A 24,368-nucleotide genomic window follows, 5' to 3' on the forward strand; every position below is an offset into this window, starting at 1 on the left:
CAACTCATGATCCTTTCGAACATTTCCTGGTATCAAATCCAAGTTTCCACCATTCATTCACTCATACAGTAAAGGGAGTATTAAATACATTTTCCCAGCTCTGTATGTCTAATCATCTTGTGCTGTACCTGCATGTGTCGACGCCCACGTTCTTCATGACCACTGTTATGGTCGAGGACGTGCCCTCCTGCAGCGTACCAAAGTCAACAACGGTCGGGAGGAGCTGGAAGCCCCTCACTATGGCGCTACCATCGGTCAGGGAAACCGTTCGACATTTTCTCCTCACTGGTTCTTCCACAGACAGAAACTGAAGCAGACACATGCACTTTTATGTTAAAAAACATGACCGCAGAGAGACAGGTGTAGAGAAACAGGTGTCAGAAACAGAGAAAGTGATGTGTGTTTACATTTTGTAATGGCATGGCAATCCAGGCACTCATTTTTATAAGCAATTTCATGATTATAGGATGCTAAGGATAAAATTATGAGCTACACAGAAGGTAAATAACAGCAGATCCTTATGCAGAAGTGTCACTTTAGTTGATGTGTTTTCAACTAGAAAAGGGAACTAACAGAGAAATTTGTTATTTCTCTGTGCCAGTATCATATATTTTAACTTAAGCAGAGTAATTGGACATTGGAGAATTGTTTTGCTATACCTGATGATTTGGCACACTACACGGTTTGGAGCTGAGGATGGAGGTGGGCAGTCTGACTTTAGTCCGCCTGGGCTTTCCAGTCACATCTACGCAAAGTGGTTTAGACGTCACAGATGAGCCTCTCAGACTGCTTTCAACTGGTGTGGACACAAATGCAAGGACATGGTCATTTAAGCGTCCAATTCACAGGCACTGCATAATGTCCATCCTTGAAATAACTGTTGCTGTTATGATGCTGGACAAGACAGGTAAAAAAAAAAAAAAGAAAAAGAAATAATTGTTGTATTACCGACTGTAAAACATCCACTGAGACTCACAAATAGGATTGAAAATCAGGCTTTTCCAGCACTGTTTGTCTTTGTACTGCACCGTGAAGAAATGGGACAGGTTTAATGTATTTTCTTGCCTGATGATGCTTTAAATAGAATTCAGAGTACGCCCTGAAAAAGTCTGTGTAATATTCACTGTAGTTCTTGATTGATTATAAGTAGAGGTTTGAGGTTAATTGTGTCCTTGCACTGACTGCAGTCATTTCATTATCTCCTATCAAGAGGATGAAGAAAAAAAAAAAAACAAACCAGCAGGCTGAGGGACAGGATGAGTGGGTCTCTTTCCATGAGTCCTTCCTGCTGCATAACTAAAACATAAAAGCAAACATAAGAAACAATTAAATACAGTAAAAAAAAATAAAAAACATGTCTGGATCCAAATGTACCTACTGCAACTGTTAAATAATATAGAAAAAGGCAGTTCATCCATGTTGAGGATAGGTGTGAGCACTGTAATTTAAACCAAGCTAACATGACACATACGTTTTGGAGTTTCCCTAAACTAAGTGCCTTCTGGTCATGTGTTTGTAACTCCCTTAATGGTGTTTAATACCAAGGTGAAGCCGTCTGCAGAAATGGCCATTTTTGGCATACTAATTAATGAGCTCTTATTGGCCACAGACAAGTAAAATGCCTTTGCCTCCCTTATAGCCCGAAGGAGAATAGCTCTAGAATGGAAATCTCCTGACCCACCAAAAGCATCTGTTTGGCTTAGCGCAGTGTTCTTCAACCATGGGGTAGGGACCCTACATGGGGTTGCCTGGAATTCAAATGGGGTCGCCTGAAATTTCTAGTAATTGATAAAAATGAAAAAAACTTACTAACAAAAAATATATATAGTGAGTTGAGAGAGACAATCCCAATACATAAAAGACATGACAAACTGTGAAGCTGAAACTGAAGCACTGTGGTTCTGTTTATCTTTCAAATGTTCATTGTGGTCGGTTTCAGATGCTGCAGCTCTTTCATAATTCATAGTTTGAGTTCTTGTTTGTTCAGTATTAATTGTCAGCCTCGTAAATACAAGCTGGACTGACTGTACATATCCTGACCAAGGAAAATAAAATTCTCACTTTGTGCAGTAATCTACACCTGGCTTTTCTGCCTCCGTCCATAATAATATACATTATATACACTGACTCCTGGCATCCCTCCATTGCCTCCCTGTGTTTAGAATTGATTTTAAGATTTTACTGATCACTTTTAAAGCCCGAATGGGCCTGGCCTAGGGGCTATATAGACTATATAGATGAGATGCTAGTTGACTACGAGCCAGTATGCAGCCTTAGATCCTCGGGCAGAGGGCTCCTGGCTGTTCCAAAGTTAAGGCTTAAATTGAAAGGTGACTGGGCCTTTTCCATCAGGGCCCCTCGACTTTGGAACAGCCTGCCCGAGGAGATAAGGCTTGCGGAATCAGTGACATCTTTTAAATTACTTCTTAAAACACATTTTTATAGACTTGCTTTTATGTGATGTTTGTCCCTTTTAATTTTTAATCAATTTTTTTTTAAATTTGAATTTTATCCTGTTTGATTATTAATTTATATTCTCATACATGATGTTGTTTATCTCACTCCTTCATTTTTACATTGATTTGACAGCGTCATGTTACGTTATCCTTGCCCTCTTTTCTCCGATTCACTTAATTTATTCGAAGTGTCATGTTTCTGCATTTGTTGTACACATCTCTCTTATTGTGTTGCTTCTGTTTTCGTGTTTTTACTTGCATCTTGTATCCTGCTGTTGTGCCCTCTGCTTTGTCTGTCAAAAGCACTTTGTAAACTCTGTTTTTAAAAGGTGCTATACTAATAAATCTATTATTATTATTATTATTATTATTATTATTATTATTATTATTATTATTAAATGTAGTATAAAATTAACATTGATTTGCAGCATAGTATAGCAAACTATTACATGATCAAAAACATAAATTTTAGCAAAAAAAAAAGTCTCTATTTTGAATGTCAGGGGACGCCAAAAATTTGTGATGCTAAAATGGGGTCACGAGCCAAAAAAATGTTGGGAACCAATGGCTTAGCAATTTGATGTTTTTCCTAAAATTATAAAAAATAACGTATTTCACCAGAGGATCAATTAGAAAGTTCAATAAGTTATGGGACCCCTTAATTTTGCATTTTGATAGATCAACACCCTCCCGTAGCATCATATACCCTGTAAGCTACAAATAATGCGTGAAAGTGTCCCTTATTTATTTACCCATATCATTATTTATATTACTGTGTGAACCATATCCCCTCACCCTTTTTTTGTTTTTGGTTCATATTTAGTGGCAGTTTATATGTATGTGGAAAGGGTGGGAGGGAAGGGATTCGGTTGGTTGAACTAAGAAAAACAATTCAAGACATTATATCTAAAATGCATCATATATTGTTTTTCCTTTCTTGAATAAAAAATAAATTATATATATATTTTTTTTTTTTAAAAAAAGGGCAGTTCACAATAATACTGGGTATGAATTACCTTGTTGACTTCGAGGGTGTTGGGTTTAGGGGGCGTGGAGCTGCAGTGAGAAACACAAATACAGTATTAATCAAAGAAATTCAGAGCAGTTTTCCCAACAGGACAGTTTCATCTGAGTAGTACTGAGCACATACTCACAGTGTAATAATTCAGCTGTCTCTTGTGGTGCATCTTTCAGAAAGTCCTCTGCATTGACTGCCCGGGAGGTTGGAGGGAGATCCATGGACGGCGTGTTCATGTCTCGTGTTTGCTGGTATAACAGATTCTGTGGAATAAATGGGTACGTTGTCATTCATGGTCAGCACCTTGAACCACTTAACCACAGGTACACCCCCAACTTTAAGGTTTTATCACAGCAAAGCGTCGACGACAGCCAGTTTTCAAAGCCATTACTCAGTCCCTCCAGGAATTCGCAATGTTGCAATCGCAACTATTAATGCAAATTCAACCAATCACCGCGAATTCTGCACAGCCCTGCAATTTCGTCCAATCACCGCGAATTTTCTGCAAATTTGACTAATCACCTCAGCCCCCTTTCGCCCACCCCTGTCTACGTGACAAGGAAGTTCACTTCCTTGTTGACGGTTGAGAAGATGAAGACATGTGCGATTAAAAACATTCATATTTACCGACAAATATCACAGCCAAAGTTCGTGCAAGTCAGTTTCCAGATGTGTTACACAAAAGCGGAAGTATACTGTTCTGCACTGCCTGCAGTATTGTGGTGGAAAAGGAATGAAAGTGGCCGCTCCACAGACACTTTTCAACTGCAAAACATGAAAGGAGAACAGCTGAAACTGGAAGAGGAAAGACGAGACAAGTCCCAATGACAGAGGCTGTTGGATCCAGAACAATAGCAGGAGCTGAATGGGTCAAGGTTAGCGCAGATATACTCTATAAGGCAATAGAAGAGAAGAAGAAAGAACCTGTGGAGGCATGCTTTCCTTTCTGTGTATTGTGCGTGTGTGTGTGTGTGTGTGTGTGTACACATGTGTGCGTGCGCGTGTGTGCGTGAGGGAGTGCTAGCGCAAGTCTGTGTGGAGTTAAAAAATGAGCTCACAAACAAAAATAGTCATTAAACTTGGTGTTAATATTAATGTTTACTCTTATGAGTTAGATAGAAAGAGACCCAAGTTTGGCTGAACTGTGTGTCTGTCTGTATGTGTGTATGTGTGTATGTGTGTGTGTGTGTGTGTGTGTGTGTGTGTGTGTGTGTCTGTGTGTGTGCATGTAACCCATCTAACCCTAACCCTAAATATGCTACTATATCATTAAGGAAGCAAAAGTCATGTGTTGTGTTGTATAAATGTGAGATGGGGTGGGATTTAATCAGTTTTCTTCTTCCCACTTCTTTTTGAGCAGTACATATTGAATTTATTTTGTTATTACTAGTGTACATGGCAATTGTTATTTTGTCGTGATCATCTTTATTAATGTATTTGCTCTGATATTAGTTCCTCGTTCACAAAAAATGTTCACATTTTTCTTCTGCTCAAAACAAATAAATGAATGAATGAAAAAAAGCCTGTTTTGTTTAAAATCATTGCTTCCTGGTGTTTTTTAAGGCTAAAAACTCAAAAAAGACTGTTCTAGGTAATTTGCAAATGCCCATGTTCCTGTGACTTTAATAAAAGAAGCCTCAAATCATCACAACTTTCACCGCAATTTTTTGGAAAAGCTGACGCAAAATCAGGCATTTTAGGCCGAAATAATAAAAAAAAAATCCTGCGAAATCCTGGAGGGACTGATTACTGTATAAACATCACCATTATTCTCTACAATATCTGCCAAATTTTCAAACATTTAATGCCGACATTTAATTAAAGTGGAGTTGACTGACACTAATGTAAGACAGCACATTTAGGTCTATTTTTTTTAATAACTGCATTTTTTCATTTGGAAAAATACTTTACAATAGAGTAAAACAAAAACAAAAACACCTCAGCACATTTGTATATCATGTCTGAAAAATTAACAATGGTAAAACATGAAATTTAACATAAACACATTCCATGTACTGTAAGTTCTCCGCCCCCCATCCTTTTTTTTTGTCATATTTGTTAAATAACATACATTAGAACAAAAAGATGTCACATTTCCCCCCTTATTTTCACTATTTTTATTTTAAAATCCACACAACTTTCAAGTCCATTACATTCAACCAGTACAAATATAGCTATCACTTCCAGTTAAGTTAAATCTGGCCTCAGTGGGGTGATATCAGGGGCGCAGAATTGCGTAGGGATGCTAGGGACATGCCCCAACTGATATCAAGCCACTACTGTGTAGTCCCTATCAATACAACCGCTGTCCGTAGTGTTTAGTCAATGATTACGACACACAAAGGGTTAACAGTTGGTCTCTGCTAGAAGTCCCGCCTCTAACGTAAATATCGCTCTCCGATTGGCTCTTTGGTTTTCCTAACGTACATGTGATTGGCCGTCCCCGCTGTCACTCCATCTACTTGTAAAAGGAACCTGCTAGTTGGACCGCTAACGTAAGTTTTCGATATGTTTGGCATTTGTTCTGCCTGGGTCACGTTAGCTAGACGGATTTGAATATCAGCGGTGTCGTTTACATGTACATTTGTACATGTGTCTGTTTTCATGCGTGCGTGTGCACCCGTGCGTGTGTGCTCGGTAATTAGGATGTAAAGGATGTTAAAGAAAAGAAAACTGGTCATAAGACACTTCTTTAGGAGTTAAAGTGTAAGTTAGTTCAAGGGTATAGAACTGTAGAGGCTCAACACAGATATTGAATAAAAGACAATATTTGATACCAAACAGACACACTTTTTCAAAAGTTATTTATCATTTTCATGTATTTCTATGGAAGAGAGCAACTGTTTAAAAACACAAAGATAAATAAAACCTCAGATTCTAAATGTGATTCTAGATCTGATTTTATCCATATTTTTGGGGAATAAATGACAATAATAATAATAATTCAAAGTAAAAGTCTTTTTTGCTCAGGCAATAACTGTACCATCAAACTATGATCACCGTATCCCTAATCAGTTCATATGTCATGCATAAACATATTTATGTCAGGTGACAGAGAGTAGAGAGGAGGGAGGAGGTCGAGGAGGAGAGGCTGTAAATTCCCAGTTGAGGTTAAATAATAATGGATATGTTAGTCATGAGAGTAACATTGCGGAATGCATTAAATTCTTGCATTCTCTTTAGATATTCAGATATACATTATAAACATGTCAATTACTGAATTTTTTTTTCTGACTATGATTGTTTGCTCGTTTGATCAGCTCTACATGATGTGAAATTATGATCGCAAATGCAAAACAATCTATGTATATACAATCTATTTTGACCACATTTCCATAAATTTATTCTGCTTTGCTTTTGATGAAAAGAACAGTTTCTCCATTACATAGATTTTGCAGATTGCTTTTAACAAGTCTTCAAGTTGTGGTACATCTGGTTGTAGCTAATTCCTTTTCTGAGCTTTTTTCCCTCCAATAAGTAGTACTCTCATGAAATATTTGTCTCCTTTAGTTTGAATGTTCTGTGTCTTGGCCCCCCATATACAATGTCAAAGCATCAAATGGGATTGTGGTCTTAAATATAGATTCCAAACAACTGTGAATATTCTACTTGAATGACTTGAGTTTTGGACATTCCTAAAATAGATGGTAGTGATGAGCTATTTAGGTACTTTTTTACAGTATACACATACCTGGTGTAGTGAAACATTTTCTACATGGAAATAGGGAACAACAATCTTCTTCTTCAGAGCCTCTCTGCATGTCTTCTCCTCACAAAGCTCCTGTCTGAAGTACACAAACACATATCACAACCAATACTGCAACCTACACTTTATATGTACATGCATTTGAACGTAATTTCCTAATTTCACCCTGATCTCTGCCTGCAGTAACTGATGTAGATACTGCAAAATAGAAATATTACAACCTTTAATAATCTGTACTAGGTGACCATAGGAAAAGGTATGTATTTAGACACAGAATTATCACAGAGATAAACACTCGTATCATAATGTATAAAGCCCATGACTATATGCTCACCTACAGTCTACAGGAGATATCTGAGCTCAGGCAAAGTCACTATAATTTAAGGGAAACTGAAATCTTCAAGCAAATTAAGTGTAGAATAAACAAAAAAAGCCAGTGTATCTCTGTTAGAGGAATTATCTGTGGAATAATCTGGACCAGAACTAAAAAATGTCTTCTTCAATTTGAGCATTTAAAAGGATGTATAAATCCACTACAATATTATTATTATTAATAATAATAATAATAATAATAATAATAATAATAATAATAATAAAAATATATAACATTATCTGAATAAGTGAATATCTAGTGATAATATAGACGAATGCATAAAATAAGACATTATTGTAATTAATTAATTAATACAGACTATCATGATTAGGAGATATTATCACATTTATTAATGATTGTATTAGTAGTAAATATTTAAAGTGCATATGAATATAATAGTTTATATAAAAAACGGTTGATTATGCAAGTCTGATTGTGTGTGAGGTGACTAAAAAGAGTATGTGAATGGTTTGTATGGATGCTTTGTGTTATTGTAAAAATATACAGGAAAAAAAAGGGTGTTAACAAAGCAAAGGAAGCGGAATTAATTTAGTCATTAGTTTGTAAAAAGGGGGTGGGAGTCTATAAGTTATACTTCTTCCCACTCCTTTTCGAGCGCTGAAAAATTTTGTTTGACCATGTTGTGTGGTTCTTTGTTATATGATGATTCTATGTGCTTGAAATAAAACTAAACTAACCAAAAAAAATAATAATTTGTATTTGTTTTTATTTGTTTAGTTACAGGACAGTGTGTATTGGCATTAGTTACTAAGAACAAGATGCATGCACTAGATTTAGCAGAGAAGCTAAGAATAAATAGAGATAGATGTTTTTACCTATGTTGCGCAAGTCTTCCAGTCCATTTTGATTCTTGTCCATGGGTAAAACTAAATGGAAAAGATGGGTTTTATAAGCGTGTATGACGCTAATTTCACTTTTAACTACCTATTACCTTATCTGTGTGACTCTATTACCTGTCACTATTTGCTGCAATTGTGTCTTCTGAAGCATCTGATTGTTCGACTGGTGCTCCAACTCCCTGGATGTACAGTCTGCCAATGTCCACTGTAGAAACATTCCAAAGTAATCAGACTGCATAGTTTTAACTGAATATTTGCCTTTAATCCTCTTTGCATGTGACTCAAACTGAACACATAATCTGTTTTTTTTTAAATGCTAAAAATAAAACCAGACAACAAAAGACACAAGCATTCACCCACCTGAGGTATTTTTTTCAGTAGCATGATCTGAATCCTCACCCTCTGTGAAAGACTAAAAAAAATACATATTTGATTATTCATACTGTATTATTGTTGTTATTTGTGCAGTTGGTGATAACAGTGACTATGTTATGTATTTCTCTGTGTGTGCTGACCAGGACCAGATTCAGCAGATCACTGGCATGGACAGTCTCCTCCACAGTGCGAGGGTCTTTAATCCTCATCTCCTCTGATCGCTGCTCCCTCTCCATTAAGCTTTCAATGTATTCCTGCAGTCAAAGCCATATTTTAACATTTGTCAGAATACTTTTATAAATAAGTGTTAGATAAATCATCTTTAAAGGGGCAATATGTAGTATTAGTGCTTTCAAATATTTAAAGGAGTGATATTTTGCTTCTTTAAATGGAATTATGCATTTTAAAACATTTCCCTGTGGTCTGCATAAACTGTAAATGTTATGCTTGGGTCTGAATTCTTCATTAATTCAACTCCACAGGTCTATCTTCAATCCTATTTCAGAATAATGACACCAGAAAGGTTGTTTTGAGCGCTGGCCCTTTAAATGCACATGAGCTATTTCATGCCCCACCCCCTCCAGGTTGTTGGCTGTGCTGAACATTTGAGGTAATCGGCTCAAAGTTTGAACATATTTTCAGTTTTTACTACAACCGCTGCTGCTGACAAACAATTATGGTGTACTCGGAGAAATGTTCGTCGGAAGTCTTGACCTTATATGTGCAAATGTCGTCACGTAACTAGTTGTAAAACGTAACAAATTAAGCAGGAATTAAATTGGGTTGTAAAAATCCACTTGATTTTTGCCGGAATGAATATAAAGATAGCTATAGCTTTGCTGCACCTGGAGGGTTCAAATTCAAACTTTTGGAACTAATAGGGTCCAAATACACAAATAAATGTATCAAAGACTAATAAAAGCGGGTTTAGCAAAATCGACCCCTTTAAATTATCATGAGTATTTAGAATAAAAAGTTATGAAGTTATGCGAAGACTCCAGTGTACTGAATTACAGAGATGTGCAGTGAATGTATTCATACCAACAGACTGCTGGTACGAATAGATGGATTTTGTGTGTCCACTGGGAGTAGTGAGGGATACAAATGCCTCGGAGCCTTTGACCAGTGCATTAGAAGGTGACCAGATGGGATAAGAACCACTAAGAAGCAACTTTTAGAGTCAAACAAAGTGACAAAGTGATAAAAGCTAGAAGCACTGTTGTTGTTTAAATGAAAATGGAGTTTGATGCTGAAATCACAGCATTTTTTTCTGCACGGGTGAGTTTGATGATGAGGTTTATGAAGGTATAAAGTTATCATGTGATGTTACTATCTTTGGTAAGTTGCCATTTGTTGACTAACGTCTGTAGTTTTACTGTGTCTGTTTTCTACTTACAAAGATATGTTAACAGCACGTGAAGATTATGACTCAGTGTTATTATTATCGACTGTCAAAATAAGCAGCTATGAGTTTTTTATTGATGAAGAAAATTTGATGATACCACAATAGATGTGTGTAAGCAATAATCTTTATACTTGTGATACAGTCTATGTATTGATTCAGTGGTGGTTTTTGTGTGAGATTTTGGAGTACCAATACTACATAGAACCCCTTTAATAAAACCAATGTTTTAACTGAATGAGCACTTCATCACAGAGATAGATGCCCTTTACCTTCAGCCGCTTGTCCACAGTATTTTTGAGCAGTGTAGTGAAGGGTCTGTGCTGATAGAGTTCACTCATTTCCAGAACTTTTGGGCAGTTTTTGACGGGTAGACGGTGTGCTGCAGAGCCTCCAGACCTCTCATTAAGCGTCAGACCTCGTCCCATATCAGTACCAAACGGAGGACCTGGGCTTTGTTTCTAGATTACACACACAAACAGAGGATGAAGAAACTGCCAGTGTTGAGCTGTGGCAGTGTGCTTTCGTGTCAGTAAATCATTATGTGTGTGGTTACCTGTACCTCTACTCTAGGGAAGTCATGCCAGCTGCGGTTTTTGAGGTTGGGAGGGGTGATGTCTGGGTTTTGTTTCCCTAACAACCACTGAGACCACATACTCTGGTGGCTGGGCCTCAGGATGGTAATGCTGAACTCATCTGTGGTAGAAACAAGCAAGCTTATTATTTATCTTTTAGGTAACAGACTCAGAGGGTTTGCTCAAATAAAGAAGCAAATGTGTCTAGTGTATTGTCTTTTTATTCATTATCTTACAGAGATTTGCAACAATCCTTATTAAAAACGATCTCCTTCTAAACAAGAGCTTCTCTCTCAGGGAGTATCATCCATTGCAACCTTTTATGCCAGTCTGAGGGAGTGCTTAAATGCTGGTGCTCAGACAATGAGGGGGATCTGGGAGAGGGAACTGGGAGTTGTAAGAACAGAGGAGATGCGGGAAGAAATCTGGGATAATCCAAGGAAAATTTCAGTTTGTAACCGAACAAGAGCATTACAGCTTAAGACACTGCACATGTTGTTCCAAGCCGTCTTCACAAATATAAAAAGGATGTCTCGACAGTCTGTCTTAAATGTAGGACAGAAATGGGTGATCTTACTCACTGTCTCTGGTCCTGTGTTAAAACATAAAAATATTGGAATGATGTATACTGAGCAAAAACATAAACGCACCATGTACAGTATTTATGTAACATGAGACACACAGCCCAAAATGAGCTCATGATGTCTTATAATTGTAAAACATGGTTCATTCTCTTGATTTGTAAACAAACTTTGTGTCCATCTCTGTGAGTGAGCACTAGCTCAGTAATCCAGTGATTCCACCCACAACACAGCTGTGGCATGTCCAGACGCTGCTCAAACAGTGTTAACAGTATTCAGACACTCCTTATACTGGGGACAATAAAAGGACATCTCAAAATGTCCCATTTCCTCAGATGTCACCATGACACAGATGTTGTAAATCATGCGGGAACGGTTTCAGATAACATCCCATAGCTCTGTGTAGCCCTTGAAAAGGAGTGGAATAACATTCCACGGGCCACAATTGATAATATTGTCAACTCGATGAGAAGACGATGTGTCCCTCTACAAGAAGCCAATGGTGGACACACAAGATATTGAGTTGTGATTTTTTTAACCAGCCCCCACTGTGTCCACATGAATGTCCCTGAATGCCAGATGCAACTATCATGTTCTAATGGACAGAAATCTGTACCACATTGATCAACAAAATAAACTGTGTGTGATTTAATATATTATATAACACCTATTGCTATTAAAAAGTTCAAGTGTCACATGGTGCGTTTATATTTTTGCTTAGTATATTATTTGCAATACAAAAAGTTCTCAAAATGGAGCTTGAAGTCGACCTGGTTTCTCTGCTTCTGGGCTTTCCTAGTGTCCGTGTACCTGATGTATATCAGAAAAAAACTGTATAATTTTATAGCATTCTGTGCTAGGAAAAATATTCTACAGCACTGGATATCAGATAAAACCTCCTCAGTTGTGGGGTGACATAGGATAGTAATGGAATTCATACCCCTGGACTTCCTGACCTGTCTCGTGCACCACAAGACCAATGCCTTTGAAAGAATATGGAAACCATTCCTTGACTATATTAATGTGAACATATCTGCTATTATGACAAGAGCAATTGAATAAAAATGATTTTCTTTCTATTCAGCTTCCATTCTATACTGCATAATGTACTGTACCTTTCATACGTATGGCCTAAAAGGTTTGTGTATGTGCATATGTATATGTGTGCACACTCATGTGCGTGTATGCATATATATAATTTTATTTATTTATTTTCTGACCATTCCCAGCCTGTGTTTTATTATTCTGTTTGTGTGCATTTAAAAAAGAAAAAAAACAATAAGCACATTTATAAAAAAAAAACAAATTTAAAAAAGGATCTCCTCCTATATTCTTTTAGTCATTGTTCATATTCCTCAGATTTCTTTACCTTCTGTGTCCGGCAGTGGTTCCTTCAGTACTGCTATGGTTGGGTCAGAATATGCATGGAAGAGCAGCTCCTCTACTGTCTGAGAGCTTAGCAGTTCAACCCCAGACCCATCCTCCTGCACCAGAAACAGCCTGCGACACAAAATGCTGCCATCAACTCATCCATTCATGGTCATTATCATCATATAATCTTGTTAGAAAGAGAAAATTGCTAATAGAGCAGAATTTCACACTGTGATAATGTGCCAGAAGCTCACCGTGGAGAATGTCCTATGCGTTTTGCATGAAGCTTGGCCATTTCTCTGTCTTCCTCCTCATCCAATAGCTCCTCTTCATCATTGTTGAGCATACTTGGAGTCGGGCTGAAGTTTAGAACTGATATCTTCCCATCCTCCATCACCTGCAGTGCACAAATACACACATATCGAACTCAGGTTAATTAACTTGTCTGGTAGAATTCAGTATTGTACTTTTTTTTTATCATCCAAGATTCTGACACAAAAGAGTTTTCTTTTCACAGTGACATTTCTTTTACTAAGAGAGCAGCCACAACCTGTCTCTGTGCTCCTGAATTGACTGTCTGATTCTGAAAATAGAAGCTCAGCCTCATAAGCCAACAGACAAGGGATTAGAAGATGGGTCATTATTATGCAGGTGTGGAAGCAAAGGGACACAGCAATAACACATATTGTTGTTGCCATGCCCTGTGGAGGACGGATTTGTACACATTCAGCTACTTTTCCAACATTGTGCTGTGTTTACTTTCTGTCTTCTATTTTTATTATGTACCCATGAATAGAACATATGTTTTATGTAGTTGTTCTTATACTTTTAGGTACTTTGACCATGTGACGGCGACACATACAGGGTGTACCCCGCTGTTGCCCATTGGTAGCTGGAATAGGCTTTGGTACCCCCACAACCATCTCAAGAACTAAACAGCCTGAAATGAATGAATGAATAAATGATCATGTGACTTAACGCTGACCTATCTTCCTGTAATAATCCAATGAACTGACCTGAAAGTGATTCCCATCAGAATCTGTGACATCACAGGCCACATTGTCAGTGTGACTCATTGTGTAACTTCCAGGTTGGTTAGTGGGGGTGCCACCTTTTGGAGTGGGGGTTACAAGTGGATCAGATGTATACACACACTTCCCATCGCTGTGGATCTGCAGAAGCCCCACACTTGAGGGAAACACCTTGGACAAATAAAAAGAGGGATAATATTACTCAAAGTGGTAGATGTGGTTCCATCATTTCATCATCCCACATTTTCTGGGAAGATTTTCATTTTCATTATCAATGCTTATGAGAGCAAGGTAATTTAACAGACATATTTATTCAAAATGACCCTACAGACTGCTTATATTAGACATGGTTAGATTATTTTATCACATTTCTATGCATGCCATAAATACAAAATATTTTCTAACTTTTGTAAAGGCAAACAATTGTTGAAAAACTTGTCAATAGCTGTGAAAAATTGCTGTTTTTGCATCATTACATATAATCAAACACAAATGACATACAAATCTTTTAAATAAGCAAATAAAGAAATAAATGACTAATACTTGTGGTGTTTTTGCTATATATCTGTGTTTACAGTAAAGTTTTCTTACAACACATAGGTATTTGAGAGTGTAAAATAGGAATGCATTTTCTTAACACAACCCACATATGCAGGAGGAAACTTATCTTTCTTTTCCCAAAATGTTAGTGTTAGGATTAAAACTCCATAAAGTACACATTTACACTGTATGAGAATGCATATTTATTTATGTATTTATTTATTTTTCCTATGTGAGTTGTGACTCCCTGATCCTGCTGTTTGTGTTATGTATGTTTGTAGTAAAACAAGAAAAATAAAGTTAAAAAAAAAAAACTCCATAAAGCATAATGATCAAAAACAACACATTTGCGCAAGAAAAAAGAAGAGACAAAATAGCAACTCTTTGTGAGTTTAACTTCATCCACATCATATGCAATGAAACTGAGAACAAATGACCACAAAGCAGCAAGCTCTGTTTTCAGTGTTTCAAGAAGTGTGTATAAAAATTGTATAAAATTACAAACTGGGTGTAAAACAGTGTGTATCAAACATGACATACTATAAATATTGGGAAAACATTTTTTCTCACTTTTGGCACAAATAGTATATGCACTGGTTAAAAAGTATTAATGTTTTGAGAGACAGTGCTGTAAGAAACTGGAAGAAAACTCCCACTTCCTGAATGAAAATATGTCAAAATAATCAGAACAATTGAACAAAAACCCTGTAAACACTTATGTATCTGTTATAAGGGGCGTAGTGGTGATCAAGTATCATATAGTGGACATGGTTTCTTCAGTATCTTCATACCTGATAAGCTCCATTGTTGTTCCCAGTGATCACAGTTCCATCGGCCAAAAACACATGGGCCATGTGTCGCTCTGGATACATCACCACTGTGGCACATCCCTCCTTCTCCACCAAAACCACCTTTTCTTTGTCTGAATCGCTTCTCTTTTCCGTCAGGCATGCACTGCTCCTATTACTCTCATCTACAGTCTCTCTGGCCAACACATGGTCCTGTCCATCCTTAAACACAATACTTTCAGCACACTCCTTTTTGTCACTCAAAACCTCCAGATCTGAATGAGGACCGCCTGCACTGTCCTTGATAATCTCTTCTCCACTGTCGCTAGTATCCAGGATGTGCACATTCTCAATGATGCTCTCTGCACAGCGTGTGACACATGTACACTCAGTGAAGCCACATCCACAAACAGCTGAAGTTGATTTAAGGGTCACGGTCTCTGGCCGATCCCCTGCAAACATAACAAACATGATCTTTGGCTATGTTATCACACATATACAGTATGCACATTATTAAGCTGCAGTCGCAGAAAAAATTATTAGACCATCAAAAGTCATCAAAAACACTGGTTATGCAATCAAGTACTAACTCCTGTGTGTATCATGTGACTAAAACGAACAGAAAAGAAAACATGGAATGCCTAAAAGCACTGTTTTTGGCAGTACAGTGCCATAGATATTGATGTAAGAACTGAAGTGATTTTAGTTATTATCAAGAAAACCATGGAAAACGACTAGATATCAGCTCTTAAATTAAACTCTTATGAGCTATTTTTGTTGTTATTATTATATTTGTCCAAACAAATGTACCTTTAGTTGTACCAGGCAGTAAAATGAACAAGAAATTGAAGAAAACAAGGGTGGTCTAATAATTTTTCAACGACTGTATGTGTATTGAGCCATTTGTGAATGCAGGTTTAATCTCTATGGTTACTCGTGTCACTATGTGTCTATGTATTGTGTGGTATCCACCTGTGTGCATCAGTATGTGTGGTGGTGTGTTCGGTGGTCTGTCTTGGTACAGGTTGGTGATCCTTGTTCCATCTGCGTGCTCCACACTAAATGATCCATTTGGGTTCTGGACAGTCATCACCAGATCCTCCCGGGTCACCATTACCTGACACAACAACACACGATAAGCTTGATTATCATCAGCCAAAATACAAGGTCATCTCAGAATGGAAGGTGTCTCATTTGTGCAGTGTACAGATTTTATGGTTATTTTTTCATACTTTGGGTTTATGACCTAAAATACAGACGACGCGTGTCCTTCAACTGTTCACATTTTCTTCATCTGCTTTTTCTATGGCAAAAAAAAAGCTGACTGTCGAGCCACACTTACTTCATTCGTGATGGGGTCTGTCGCCTTGAAGGCAAGAAGTGGGACTGTGGGTATGTATTCATGTGTGATCCCCACAGTGCAAATGCGAGCTCCAGTGGGAGTTGTAGTGGTCCAACAGCCTGTCTTTGTTTTGGCGCTGGTCTCTGAGCTCTGCGCTGTGAATTAAAAGGTAGTACCTTATGTCATTGAAAGTTAATTACCCTCCTCCCTCCTCTCATTAGATGAGGGAGGGGACACTGTTTTCATTGCTGCTGCAGTCTAACCTTTAGTGTTGTCCTGAATTTCCGGAGCCATATTTTGCTTCTGAACCTCAGAGTCTGGCACCCACACTGGACCAGAATCCTGGCTGTTACTGACCGATCCATCTGCAAACAGCACCTAAAGTACACACAAGGTTACTTGACCTTAAAGGAGTGATATTTTGCTTTTTTTAATGGAATTATGTATTTTTAAACATTTCCCTGTGGTCTACGTAAACTGTAAATGCTATGCTTGGGTCTGAATTCGTCATTAATTCAACTCTACAGGTCCATCTCCAACCCTATTTCTGAGTATTGACACCAGAAAGGTAATTTTGAGCGCTGGCCCTTTAAACGTAAATGAGCCACTTCACACCCCGCCCCTTCCAGGTTGTTGTCACTTGTGTTCGATTATACAACCTAAAACTGAACATTTTAGGTAATCAGCTCGAAGTTTGGACATTTTTTCAGTTTTTACTACAACCGCTGCTGCTGACAAACAATTATGGAGCACTTGGAGAAATGTTCGTCAGAAGTCTTGACCTTATATGTCCAAATGTTGTGATGTAACTAGTTATAAAATGTAACAAATTAAGCAGGAGTTAAAACAGGTTGTAGAAATCCACTCGATTTTTGCCGGAATGAATATAAAGATAGCTTTGCAGCACCTGGAGGGTTCAAATTCAAACTTTATGAACTATTATGGTCCAAATACATAAATAAATGTCCCAAAGACTAATAAAAATGGGTTCATCAAAATATGACCCCTTTAAAGTTCGAGCCTCTATACATGAGTATGTGTGTATGTGTACCTCTGTGGACCCATCTCTCATGTAGCGGATCACAGTTCCCTGACTTGTGACAGTGCGGGACAGTTCTTTGGAGAGGGAGGGGTCCTCAAGCTGCCCTGCATCTCCCCTTCCATGCAGGGGAAAGCTCTGTCTCACTAACAAACCCAGCTCTTTAGAGGGCACTCCTGGAAACATGGACAACATTATAAACTATTAAATTAGATTGTTGTAAATAGTTCTGCACAAAAACACAAATTTAGAGGCTGGGGTTCTTTCAGCCTTTTGGTATTTTCACTTCACAGTCTACACAGTTTTGTACTCAGTGTGTATTGAGCATACATAAACACAGAAGTACAACACTGACCTTGTGTATCCTCCCGGAGGAATTTCACTGACAAGCCACTGGGGACAGACAGGTTGAGGCTGTTGAATGAATAGGATGGCGATGCTAACCGCCCTTCACATGCCTTAGAGTGCACACAAAAGTTATAAGGCAATGTTATATTTGTATGGTTAAAATGTATGTGTGCATTTCTGTATATGTTGGAGTTATTTTGTTGAGGGTATGAAACCTGGGACTGTGGAGGTCCGGTTAGGCTTGACGGGCTCTGAGTGTTGTTGTGATGTGATTCTGGGGGTGTTTCCTTGGCGAGAACTGTGGAGGCGTCTGAGATCCCACCTTCTGCTTCCTTATGACTCACTAGAAAACCATCAAACAAATACACGTCTAAACCTGCACACACTATGAGTCTTTCATTGGTTATTTACTGTATCAAGCAAATGAATGGAACACTGAGATTGTGGACTACTTCATAATATTTGTGTGTAATATTTGTTTATTTTTGGAAAGCGCTACATATTTAAATACCTATGTATTCCCCTGTAGGACCGTAAAAACTGTATGACAGGTGGACTCCATTGTCTAGCACAGATGAGAGGGAGCCCTGCTTCCTTTTCATCCCCACAAGCTCTGACACTGAAGTGGACACAGAGACAGGCTTACGACATTATGCATTATTTACTCATTTGCATCAATGTTTTACAAGGGTATAAAGGTTCCTAAAATTACAAAACAGGCACTCTTGTAGCCATGAATGTTAGGGGCCTCTTAACAGCTTCTGAATCATGACCATTACCTTTAACATCTTCACTTTTTTCACTGGTTTGTTTGTCTTGAGGCTCAGAGGAAGCTTTTGACGACTCCACAACAACGTGGTTGATGTGTGTGTAGAAATGATGCCCATCCTTTTTCACAGCAACCTTCATTAGGCTGGAACCTGGTGTGAAAATGGTTTAAAAAGAAAAAAAAAAAAAAAAAGAAAAGAAATGTGTTGCAAAGGAACAATCACCCCAGGAGCTTCCTACAGCTGTCGAGTGTGAAGAAAAGCTGAGCTCTACAATGCATTCTGTAAAAACATCTCATACACAAACTAGATTTTTCATTGAATTACCTTTTAAATTAGCCGATAAATATTAAATGAAGTTATGAATAGAAAGCAGTGATAAGGAAAACATTTGCTTATTCACATGAAAATATGTCAAAATATAGTTTGCCTGCAGGGCGTGTTTCTTGGCTTTAGATGGTTTTACAGCCTCCGTGTTGTTTCTGTACCTTCAACGTAGCTGACAGTCTCCACGGCGATGGTTCCTCCGTCTGAGGGGTAAAGGTACTGAACTTGACCTGATACATGAACTAACTTTCCATCCATGTTGTAACCTGAAAATCCCTACACAAACAAACACACAGACAGTATTGTTGGTATGGAAATGTTGATTTGGAAGTATGATATGGATCTGAATTTGTTCTTATGTAAAATATAATCTCAGTCATAGATTTTATGTGGGTGACACCTTACATTTAAGGGTTCCTCCGTTAGCTGAGATTCCTTGCTTTCTTCCACAGGGGGCACTGTGGTTATTTTTGTCTCTGGGGAAGTCTTATCTAAGCTGCACGCGGTCGCTGTTCTGCTCTTCTTACCACTTAAAGGGGGATTGTTCTGACCTTTATTATTGTCTTTTAAACTAGCCTCCTCTTTTGCCTGCCTACCCTTCTGCGTACTGTCTTTCTTGGATTTCTTGGACACCTCCTCCTCTTTCAGCCGCTCCTGCTCCAACTTCCATGCCTGTAATGTCATATACATAGAAAATAAGTTGAAGATTTTCTGATTTTTTGCAAGGTGATCGCATGTCTTTAGCTTTCCAGATTAACCAAACAACAACACCATACATATTCCCATTCTTGTGTTTTTGTGTTAATTTTACTGACTTTCAGGGAGTCTTTTCTGATGACTGCCTCCAATACACACTCCTCTGCTGAATGTGCAACCATGTCATCTGCTACAAAAACAAAGCAAGCTCTGTGTCTGAATGGTGACAAGTATCATTGTATTACTAGAGTTTCATGATAACAGCCTCAGTACCTTCTGGGGGTTCAGCAGGGCTAAGCTTTTCCTGCTGCATGGCCTCTGTCTTTGCCTCCTCCTCTTTTGTCCAATCAGTAATTGTATTTGCCACATGCTCCAGGTACTTCCTGCAAAAACATAACAGCGGGATTTTACCTAACCCTATGTAGCACAGATACTGAAGCTATTTTAAATGGTGTAATTTTGCTGATTTGACAGTAATGCGAGGCTTTTCAATACTTTTAACCCTTCATCAGGCAAGTGGGTCAGTCCATCTCAGATCACCCAATTAAATGGCATTTTTAAACCTCACCCCCTCAGATTTTTATGAAATTTGAAAAGCCAAAATTTAAAATTTTAACTTTATTGGACCAATGGTTTTCGAGATATGACAAGGTACATGTAGGCTCTGTATGCACATCTTCTGCACTCTTAATACATAGAATTTACTAGAAATCTTGAGGTAGGCCTTTATTCTATCCCAATTTGCTCAAGTATAAAAAGAAAACCCCTCTAAATTTTTTATATGTTGTAGTTGACACATAGGGCTTCATTTTTCATAAGATGTCAAAGAAATCGAGCATGTCCCACAGTGTCAATTTCAAGGTCAAAACATAAATCAAAAGGTCATCCACCTCAAACATATCCAAATGTACAAATGAATGTTAGATTTAGATTCATTATGGTCTCCCCTTTACAGAAATACCCTGCTTTTTAAAATCAGACCAGTGGTTGCTGAATTATAGCAATTTGAAATAAGGCTGCCACGACCTTTTTGGCAAAAAAGTGACAAAATGAAATTGCCATATCTCGAAAACCATTGGTCTGATAATATTCAAATTTGAAATTTCAGCTTCTCTGGCTATGAATTACCCATACACCAAATTTCATCAACATAGGAGGAGGTGTGGTTTTACTCATTACGTGAAATGAGAGGAACTGACCCAAGTGACTATTTTTGGTAATTTCTGCAAACATTAAATATGGGTCCATATGGGTGCCTTGGTGAGGTCAAGAAGCTTGTTGGTTTTTATAACAGTATACAGTGATTCAGAGAGATTTTATAGAAATTTTGAAGCTGTAAATAGTGAATATGAGTGATTTTTTGTCAGTTTATGGCCTTATACCAGTTGTTTTATTGAACGTGTTTACTTTTCAGCAAGTGCTGCTCAGATGCATATGCCAAGAGGAGGGAGACTGTTGTCATGGCAACCGATGAGGAGGTAGATGGCGATGTCTAATAACACACTGAGGTTTAAATTTTGACTTTCAGAGTGTTTCAGTGAGTGCCCTATAACAGGTTAGTATCATGTGAACAAACATTGAAATATAAGTGCTTAAATTCTGACCTGAACTTGATGTTAGTGTGCAAAGCTACATCCCAGGACTCTTTGCATTGGCGATGACCAGTCATGGGATTATGACAAAAAATGTAGAGAATGTTGTTGCTGCTTCCTCTAAAAGTGTCCATGCAGCGATATTCTTCTGAGGCTAACTGGAGAACCTACATGTACAGAAGACAACAGATTATTTTAGAAAATATCATTTGCAAAGTTTTTGTTCCTGTTTGGTTAATGAAATGATATGTTTGCTTCATTTCCTCAGTTGAGCTTTGAACCTGTTTTGAGCTAGGCAAACATTATGACAGTCATTACAGGAATAAAAAAAGAAAGTAAGATAGTACAGAAAATATGGGTGATGGAAAAAAATGACTTATACCTTAAGATTAAAAAAAAGATGAGTTTGATAGAAAATGAGACAAATGGATTGGATTTAAAAACAAAGACATCAGCGCTGAAATGGTAATGTGATGCCCTTATTTTCCTTTTAATGTATTATTTATGGATATCTTTTGCTGAATACTGTAACCTTCAACTGGCCTTGCTGTACTGTTTGTTGTATTTTATGTTCATGAAGATGTGAAAAGAAATTAAAAACAATGTTAAAAAGAAATAAATTAATAAAATAAATAATAAAATACAAAGTAAGGCTTCATGACTAAAATTCTTCTTATTATTTTATCCAACTTCAAATAAGAAGAAGTTGCCACAGTATGGAGAATGCAATTTAAAAAAAAAAAAAAAGCAGTGATATTGTAATTTACTCTGACTTGTATTTCAGTGTTGACAGTATAGCCACAACATATTTCATTTTTGGTCAGCTTCATTTGGCTTGTACATATCCACCCACAGTATTTCTCACATTAAGGTTTCAACACGAAAGAAAAAGATCAGACAGTGGTAATTTAGGTGAGTTGAAATAATTACACAACTTGTGATATAAATACGTTATTGTATAGATGTGGCCAAAAGTTTAAGCAGTTACACAAATTTTGCTTTTGTGACATTTGCTGCTTCAGTTTTTAAATTATTCTTAATTTTTCTGAGGTAGATTAAAGAATCATTTTAATCACTTTATGAGTTTCAAAAATTTAATTGCCAAATGAATCACATTTACGCAAAGGGTCACTTTGTGTTACTACTAAAGATTTCGAACTCCACTGTAGTCATGATGTGGTACAAAAGCCACCTCCACGAGAGGTCTAGTCTTTCAGGAGCTAATATGGGCCACGGATCACCAGTTTGTGAACAAATGTGTAGAAAATTATTGTATAAATGACCTTCACGTTAACTTTTGCATTACCTGTTTTTAAGAATCCATAATACTAAAATACAAATACTTTATTTGCACAAAAGAAGGATCTGGAGCCAGTGTAAGTATTTCACCTGTGGAAGGGTGGTGGAATTGTGGTGTTCAGTATAGTGCCAGTCAAACAGGGTTCTCAGCCTGCATCTCTGAATGTCAGATAAGTCCAGTTCATTACACATGGGCCCACTGGTCTGCTAAAAAAGAATCTAAATATTATATTCTTTTACTATACAAATTGTATATAGGTAGGAGAATAATTTTATATATTAGCAATACCTCAGTGTTAGTAGAGTCTTCAGTGAAAAATGTGGGACCTAAATTTAGAAGGAGACGTTAGGTACAGTCATGGAAAATATTATTAGAAAATCAAAAGTCATCAAAAACAATGGTTATGCAATCAAGTACTAACTCCTGTGTGTATCATGTGACAAAAACGGACAGAAAAGAAAACATGGAATGCCTAAAAGCACTGTTTTTGGCAGTACAGTACCATAGCTATTGCTGGAACAACTGAAATTATTTTGGTTATTATCAAGAAAACATGGAAAATGGATAGATATCAGCTCTGAAGTTAAACTCATATGAGCTAGTTTTGTTGTTATCATTATATTTGTCCAAACAAATGTATGTTTAGTTGTACCAGGTATTAAAATGAACAAGAAATTGAAGAAAACAATGGTGGTCTAATAATTTTTTCCGTGACTGTATGTCACAGCAGTACCGATGTACGTCCACTAGATACAACTTCTTCAAATGTGAGTTAAGTGATGTAACCACTGAATTAAATTAAATAACAGACCTTTTCTGCTCAGGATACTAAACTGCTGTTTAGCATAAGATAGTGGGTTGTCCCAGGGAATTATGGGAGGTGTTTGCAGTGACCCAGTAGCATTCAGCAGCACTCCCTTTTGGTGTAGCGTGGTCAGCGGCATACTCTCAAACACACTGTGATGAAACAAACGCTCCACCTCTGGCCACGACACTACATCTGTTGGACACGATTAGATTAACAGCTGGTGAAACAACAACTGCAAATAAGCAATTTCTTACTTTAGGAGATATTGATCATTACTTTACTTTATTTAAATAAATAGAGTGAAACTGCCAACATATAGAGGTGAAAATGTGCAATAGTAAACTTTTTCTGACCATCTGCACAGTAATGTTGTAGCTGTTGTTTGATTGTCATCCAGCAGGAGGAGCTGTTTCTTTGTTGAGCTACAGAATGGATCAACTCCCACACTGGAGTCCTCTTCATCATTGTCAGCTCCACTTCTGCTGGATCAAATCCCTGGACCACCTAAAAGAGAAACACAAACACATAGACAATTGAAAAAACTTATTTCTGGTCCAAAGATAAAAATACTGACTAAACAATAAAATTATTACATTAATTGTAAAGTTTGTCTTTTCACAATTAGGAAAAATACTCCAGAAAATCAACTTACAGTGACGTCCCTCAAGCGCAGGGCCCTCTCATCATGGTGTCTGATAACCAGAGGGTGACCTAAATTCCTCTGAGCATTTTTTGTTCCAAACTTCTCCACCAACCTCTAAATATAGAGAAAGACAATAACACAGAAAAATGAAAAGTGTCTGCAGCTGTTGTGACAGATTTGATTATCTTGATGTATCTTGAAGTGCAGTATTTACAAAATTCATCATTTCATTTACCTATGTATCCTTGCTTTAACTACCAAAGATCATTTAGTGTGTACAGGGTAAACAACAAGGATTCACAAAAACTTCAGAATCATTTTTCAAAATGATCTGATGTTTGTGCTGCTTCATCTCCACAGATACAGTCCAGTCGTGTGCAAAAATGTGGTCACTCCTTGAAAAGTAGCATCATTTGGTAATTTTTTAAAT

At 37.4% G+C, this 24,368-nt stretch overlaps 1 protein-coding gene across 1 annotated transcript in view; it reads right to left on the reverse strand.

Moving 5' to 3' along the window:
• Positions 1–24,368, reverse strand: part of spag17 (sperm associated antigen 17) — a 36,704-nt gene that overhangs the window by 2,951 nt on the left and 9,385 nt on the right. The window contains exons 12-45 of the mRNA XM_030161906.1: positions 23,948–24,052; positions 23,649–23,799; positions 23,299–23,487; positions 22,776–22,813; positions 22,577–22,693; positions 21,200–21,354; positions 19,869–19,978; positions 19,715–19,785; positions 19,305–19,571; positions 19,061–19,175; positions 18,585–18,725; positions 18,317–18,424; positions 18,021–18,148; positions 17,813–17,915; positions 17,470–17,633; positions 16,682–16,796; positions 16,419–16,573; positions 16,049–16,193; positions 15,080–15,528; positions 13,734–13,919; positions 12,972–13,114; positions 12,716–12,846; positions 10,747–10,886; positions 10,463–10,651; positions 8,929–9,042; positions 8,774–8,825; positions 8,528–8,618; positions 8,390–8,440; positions 7,166–7,259; positions 3,611–3,737; positions 3,473–3,512; positions 1,238–1,296; positions 660–796; positions 129–307 (exon numbers count right to left, since the gene is read on the reverse strand). Of these exons, the coding sequence (XP_030017766.1) occupies positions 129–307; positions 660–796; positions 1,238–1,296; positions 3,473–3,512; positions 3,611–3,737; positions 7,166–7,259; positions 8,390–8,440; positions 8,528–8,618; positions 8,774–8,825; positions 8,929–9,042; positions 10,463–10,651; positions 10,747–10,886; positions 12,716–12,846; positions 12,972–13,114; positions 13,734–13,919; positions 15,080–15,528; positions 16,049–16,193; positions 16,419–16,573; positions 16,682–16,796; positions 17,470–17,633; positions 17,813–17,915; positions 18,021–18,148; positions 18,317–18,424; positions 18,585–18,725; positions 19,061–19,175; positions 19,305–19,571; positions 19,715–19,785; positions 19,869–19,978; positions 21,200–21,354; positions 22,577–22,693; positions 22,776–22,813; positions 23,299–23,487; positions 23,649–23,799; positions 23,948–24,052 (4,559 nt within the window). The remainder of the gene's footprint in view (positions 1–128; positions 308–659; positions 797–1,237; positions 1,297–3,472; positions 3,513–3,610; positions 3,738–7,165; positions 7,260–8,389; positions 8,441–8,527; positions 8,619–8,773; positions 8,826–8,928; positions 9,043–10,462; positions 10,652–10,746; positions 10,887–12,715; positions 12,847–12,971; positions 13,115–13,733; positions 13,920–15,079; positions 15,529–16,048; positions 16,194–16,418; positions 16,574–16,681; positions 16,797–17,469; positions 17,634–17,812; positions 17,916–18,020; positions 18,149–18,316; positions 18,425–18,584; positions 18,726–19,060; positions 19,176–19,304; positions 19,572–19,714; positions 19,786–19,868; positions 19,979–21,199; positions 21,355–22,576; positions 22,694–22,775; positions 22,814–23,298; positions 23,488–23,648; positions 23,800–23,947; positions 24,053–24,368) is intronic.

The sequence above is a fragment of the Sphaeramia orbicularis genome, chromosome 18 (genome assembly GCF_902148855.1).
Source record: "Sphaeramia orbicularis chromosome 18, fSphaOr1.1, whole genome shotgun sequence".
NCBI lineage: Eukaryota > Metazoa > Chordata > Actinopteri > Kurtiformes > Apogonidae > Sphaeramia > Sphaeramia orbicularis.